The sequence below is a fragment of the Penaeus japonicus genome, unplaced genomic scaffold (genome assembly GCF_977035675.1).
Source record: "Penaeus japonicus unplaced genomic scaffold, GWHDUDI00000001_assembly GWHDUDI00000039, whole genome shotgun sequence".
NCBI lineage: Eukaryota > Metazoa > Arthropoda > Malacostraca > Decapoda > Penaeidae > Penaeus > Penaeus japonicus.
Window position 1 is genome coordinate 10,901,422 of NW_028234441.1, and position 5,000 is coordinate 10,906,421.

At 21.1% G+C, this 5,000-nt stretch overlaps 1 protein-coding gene across 1 annotated transcript in view; it reads left to right on the forward strand.

The window, feature by feature from the left end:
- The window catches only part of LOC147466984 (sushi, von Willebrand factor type A, EGF and pentraxin domain-containing protein 1-like), a 41,629-nt gene that overhangs the window by 9,842 nt on the left and 26,787 nt on the right, over positions 1–5,000 (forward strand). Inside the window, exon 9 of the mRNA XM_086533538.1 lies at positions 1–150. This exon is cut by the window's left edge and continues 48 nt beyond it. Coding sequence (XP_086389664.1) covers positions 1–150 — 150 coding nt within the window. The remainder of the gene's footprint in view (positions 151–5,000) is intronic.

The window sequence follows — 5,000 nt, forward strand, 5'->3', positions numbered from 1 at the left end:
TCAGCTATAATTACCAGAGTGAGAATGGTGTCGTGTGGTATGAGTGCCCAGCTGGTCTGGCTACCCTAAAAAATGAAACCATTCAGACAATCAAATGCACAAGGAATTACTGGGCATACTACTTTTCACCCAAAGTCCACGACTGTACAGGTATGATTTTCTTTCTCTTTGGGGGCATGGCGAGTAGTAATAAATTCAAAATAGAAACCAATTGTAATTGATTGAAAAGTACAAAACAAGCTACTTTAGAGTAAACGTTTGGAGGTTTCCCGACACGTCAGTACTATTTTTGCACAGTTCCCGATTCAAAATGCTCGAGCAACGGATGAGAGCACTCCGATTTCATCACCAAAGGTTAAAACGGAGCGATGAATGGGTCAGTTATCGTGTTAAGAAAAGTGTTTTGGACTTTCTTTAAAAAAAGGTTTGCGCAGATGTTACTAATGCATGGGGGACGTGAAATTCTTAATGCTTTCCCTATTCTTATCATTTTTTAGTCAGATATGATACCAATATGAATTCGCTTTGTTTTGTTTTTTGTTTGTTTGTTTTTCGAAGGATCTTTCATGATATGAAAGCATTCAATACCTCTAACATCAAGCATCTTATCAGATATTGATCTATTGTAAATCAACCATGGCATTCAAATTCTTCCAGCGGTTTTTTTTTCACGGTTTTGCTAATCAATAACGGCGTGACTCTCGTCGAAAAAAATATTGAATGAATTACAACGGATTTTAGGTATTAAGAAATTACAGTGTGACAAACTTTTTGGAAATGTCAACTAGTAGCAGCTATTTATCTCGCCAAGCCTCTTTCTTTTCAATTGTCTCACTGACTGATGGATTTAAGAGAATGTTTCAAAACAACTATCCATCCTGTTGTTTTACACAGGGATACGGTACATGCTATGATATTTTAAGATTTTTTTTTTTTTTTTTTTATCTCTTGTTTTTTTTTATCTCTTGTTTTTTTTTATCTCTTGTTTTTTTTTATCTCTTGTTTTTTTTTATCTCTTGTTTTTTTTTATCTCTTGTTTTTTTTTATCTCTTGTTTTTTTTTATCTCTTGTTTTTTTTTATCTCTTGTTTTTTTTTATCTCTTGTTTTTTTTTATCTCTTGTTTTTTTTTATCTCTTGTTTTTTTTTATCTCTTGTTTTTTTTTATCTCTTGTTTTTTTTTATCTCTTGTTTTTTTTTATCTCTTGTTTTTTTTTATCTCTTGTTTTTTTTTATCTCTTGTTTTTTTTTATCTCTTGTTTTTTTTTATCTCTTGTTTTTTTTTATCTCTTGTTTTTTTTTATCTCTTGTTTTTTTTTATCTCTTGTTTTTTTTTATCTCTTGTTTTTTTTTATCTCTTGTTTTTTTTTATCTCTTGTTTTTTTTTATCTCTTGTTTTTTTTTATCTCTTGTTTTTTTTTATCTCTTGTTTTTTTTTATCTCTTGTTTTTTTTTATCTCTTGTTTTTTTTTATCTCTTGTTTTTTTTTATCTCTTGTTTTTTTTTATCTCTTGTTTTTTTTTATCTCTTGTTTTTTTTTATCTCTTGTTTTTTTTTATCTCTTGTTTTTTTTTATCTCTTGTTTTTTTTTATCTCTTGTTTTTTTTTATCTCTTGTTTTTTTTTATCTCTTGTTTTTTTTTATCTCTTGTTTTTTTTTATCTCTTGTTTTTTTTTATCTCTTGTTTTTTTTTATCTCTTGTTTTTTTTTATCTCTTGTTTTTTTTTATCTCTTGTTTTTTTTTATCTCTTGTTTTTTTTTATCTCTTGTTTTTTTTTATCTCTTGTTTTTTTTTATCTCTTGTTTTTTTTTATCTCTTGTTTTTTTTTATCTCTTGTTTTTTTTTATCTCTTGTTTTTTTTTATCTCTTGTTTTTTTTTATCTCTTGTTTTTTTTTATCTCTTGTTTTTTTTTATCTCTTGTTTTTTTTTATCTCTTGTTTTTTTTTATCTCTTGTTTTTTTTTATCTCTTGTTTTTTTTTATCTCTTGTTTTTTTTTATCTCTTGTTTTTTTTTATCTCTTGTTTTTTTTTATCTCTTGTTTTTTTTTATCTCTTGTTTTTTTTTATCTCTTGTTTTTTTTTATCTCTTGTTTTTTTTTATCTCTTGTTTTTTTTTATCTCTTGTTTTTTTTTATCTCTTGTTTTTTTTTATCTCTTGTTTTTTTTTATCTCTTGTTTTTTTTTATCTCTTGTTTTTTTTTATCTCTTGTTTTTTTTTATCTCTTGTTTTTTTTTATCTCTTGTTTTTTTTTATCTCTTGTTTTTTTTTATCTCTTGTTTTTTTTTATCTCTTGTTTTTTTTTATCTCTTGTTTTTTTTTATCTCTTGTTTTTTTTTATCTCTTGTTTTTTTTTATCTCTTGTTTTTTTTTATCTCTTGTTTTTTTTTATCTCTTGTTTTTTTTTATCTCTTGTTTTTTTTTATCTCTTGTTTTTTTTTATCTCTTGTTTTTTTTTATCTCTTGTTTTTTTTTATCTCTTGTTTTTTTTTATCTCTTGTTTTTTTTTATCTCTTGTTTTTTTTTATCTCTTGTTTTTTTTTATCTCTTGTTTTTTTTTATCTCTTGTTTTTTTTTATCTCTTGTTTTTTTTTATCTCTTGTTTTTTTTTATCTCTTGTTTTTTTTTATCTCTTGTTTTTTTTTATCTCTTGTTTTTTTTTATCTCTTGTTTTTTTTTATCTCTTGTTTTTTTTTATCTCTTGTTTTTTTTTATCTCTTGTTTTTTTTTATCTCTTGTTTTTTTTTATCTCTTGTTTTTTTTTATCTCTTGTTTTTTTTTATCTCTTGTTTTTTTTTATCTCTTGTTTTTTTTTATCTCTTGTTTTTTTTTATCTCTTGTTTTTTTTTATCTCTTGTTTTTTTTTATCTCTTGTTTTTTTTTATCTCTTGTTTTTTTTTATCTCTTGTTTTTTTTTATCTCTTGTTTTTTTTTATCTCTTGTTTTTTTTTATCTCTTGTTTTTTTTTATCTCTTGTTTTTTTTTATCTCTTGTTTTTTTTTATCTCTTGTTTTTTTTTATCTCTTGTTTTTTTTTATCTCTTGTTTTTTTTTATCTCTTGTTTTTTTTTATCTCTTGTTTTTTTTTATCTCTTGTTTTTTTTTATCTCTTGTTTTTTTTTATCTCTTGTTTTTTTTTATCTCTTGTTTTTTTTTATCTCTTGTTTTTTTTTATCTCTTGTTTTTTTTTATCTCTTGTTTTTTTTTATCTCTTGTTTTTTTTTATCTCTTGTTTTTTTTTATCTCTTGTTTTTTTTTATCTCTTGTTTTTTTTTATCTCTTGTTTTTTTTTATCTCTTGTTTTTTTTTATCTCTTGTTTTTTTTTATCTCTTGTTTTTTTTTATCTCTTGTTTTTTTTTATCTCTTGTTTTTTTTTATCTCTTGTTTTTTTTTATCTCTTGTTTTTTTTTATCTCTTGTTTTTTTTTATCTCTTGTTTTTTTTTATCTCTTGTTTTTTTTTATCTCTTGTTTTTTTTTATCTCTTGTTTTTTTTTATCTCTTGTTTTTTTTTATCTCTTGTTTTTTTTTATCTCTTGTTTTTTTTTATCTCTTGTTTTTTTTTATCTCTTGTTTTTTTTTATCTCTTGTTTTTTTTTATCTCTTGTTTTTTTTTATCTCTTGTTTTTTTTTATCTCTTGTTTTTTTTTATCTCTTGTTTTTTTTTATCTCTTGTTTTTTTTTATCTCTTGTTTTTTTTTATCTCTTGTTTTTTTTTATCTCTTGTTTTTTTTTATCTCTTGTTTTTTTTTATCTCTTGTTTTTTTTTATCTCTTGTTTTTTTTTATCTCTTGTTTTTTTTTATCTCTTGTTTTTTTTTATCTCTTGTTTTTTTTTATCTCTTGTTTTTTTTTATCTCTTGTTTTTTTTTATCTCTTGTTTTTTTTTATCTCTTGTTTTTTTTTATCTCTTGTTTTTTTTTATCTCTTGTTTTTTTTTATCTCTTGTTTTTTTTTATCTCTTGTTTTTTTTTATCTCTTGTTTTTTTTTATCTCTTGTTTTTTTTTATCTCTTGTTTTTTTTTATCTCTTGTTTTTTTTTATCTCTTGTTTTTTTTTATCTCTTGTTTTTTTTTATCTCTTGTTTTTTTTTATCTCTTGTTTTTTTTTATCTCTTGTTTTTTTTTATCTCTTGTTTTTTTTTATCTCTTGTTTTTTTTTATCTCTTGTTTTTTTTTATCTCTTGTTTTTTTTTATCTCTTGTTTTTTTTTATCTCTTGTTTTTTTTTATCTCTTGTTTTTTTTTATCTCTTGTTTTTTTTTATCTCTTGTTTTTTTTTATCTCTTGTTTTTTTTTATCTCTTGTTTTTTTTTATCTCTTGTTTTTTTTTATCTCTTGTTTTTTTTTATCTCTTGTTTTTTTTTATCTCTTGTTTTTTTTTATCTCTTGTTTTTTTTTATCTCTTGTTTTTTTTTATCTCTTGTTTTTTTTTATCTCTTGTTTTTTTTTATCTCTTGTTTTTTTTTATCTCTTGTTTTTTTTTATCTCTTGTTTTTTTTTATCTCTTGTTTTTTTTTATCTCTTGTTTTTTTTTATCTCTTGTTTTTTTTTATCTCTTGTTTTTTTTTATCTCTTGTTTTTTTTTATCTCTTGTTTTTTTTTATCTCTTGTTTTTTTTTATCTCTTGTTTTTTTTTATCTCTTGTTTTTTTTTATCTCTTGTTTTTTTTTATCTCTTGTTTTTTTTTATCTCTTGTTTTTTTTTATCTCTTGTTTTTTTTTATCTCTTGTTTTTTTTTATCTCTTGTTTTTTTTTATCTCTTGTTTTTTTTTATCTCTTGTTTTTTTTTATCTCTTGTTTTTTTTTATCTCTTGTTTTTTTTTATCTCTTGTTTTTTTTTATCTCTTGTTTTTTTTTATCTCTTGTTTTTTTTTATCTCTTGTTTTTTTTTATCTCTTGTTTTTTTTTATCTCTTGTTTTTTTTTATCTCTTGTTTTTTTTTATCTCTTGTTTTTTTTTATCTCTTGTTTTTTTTTATCTCTTGTTTTTTTTTATCTCTTGTTT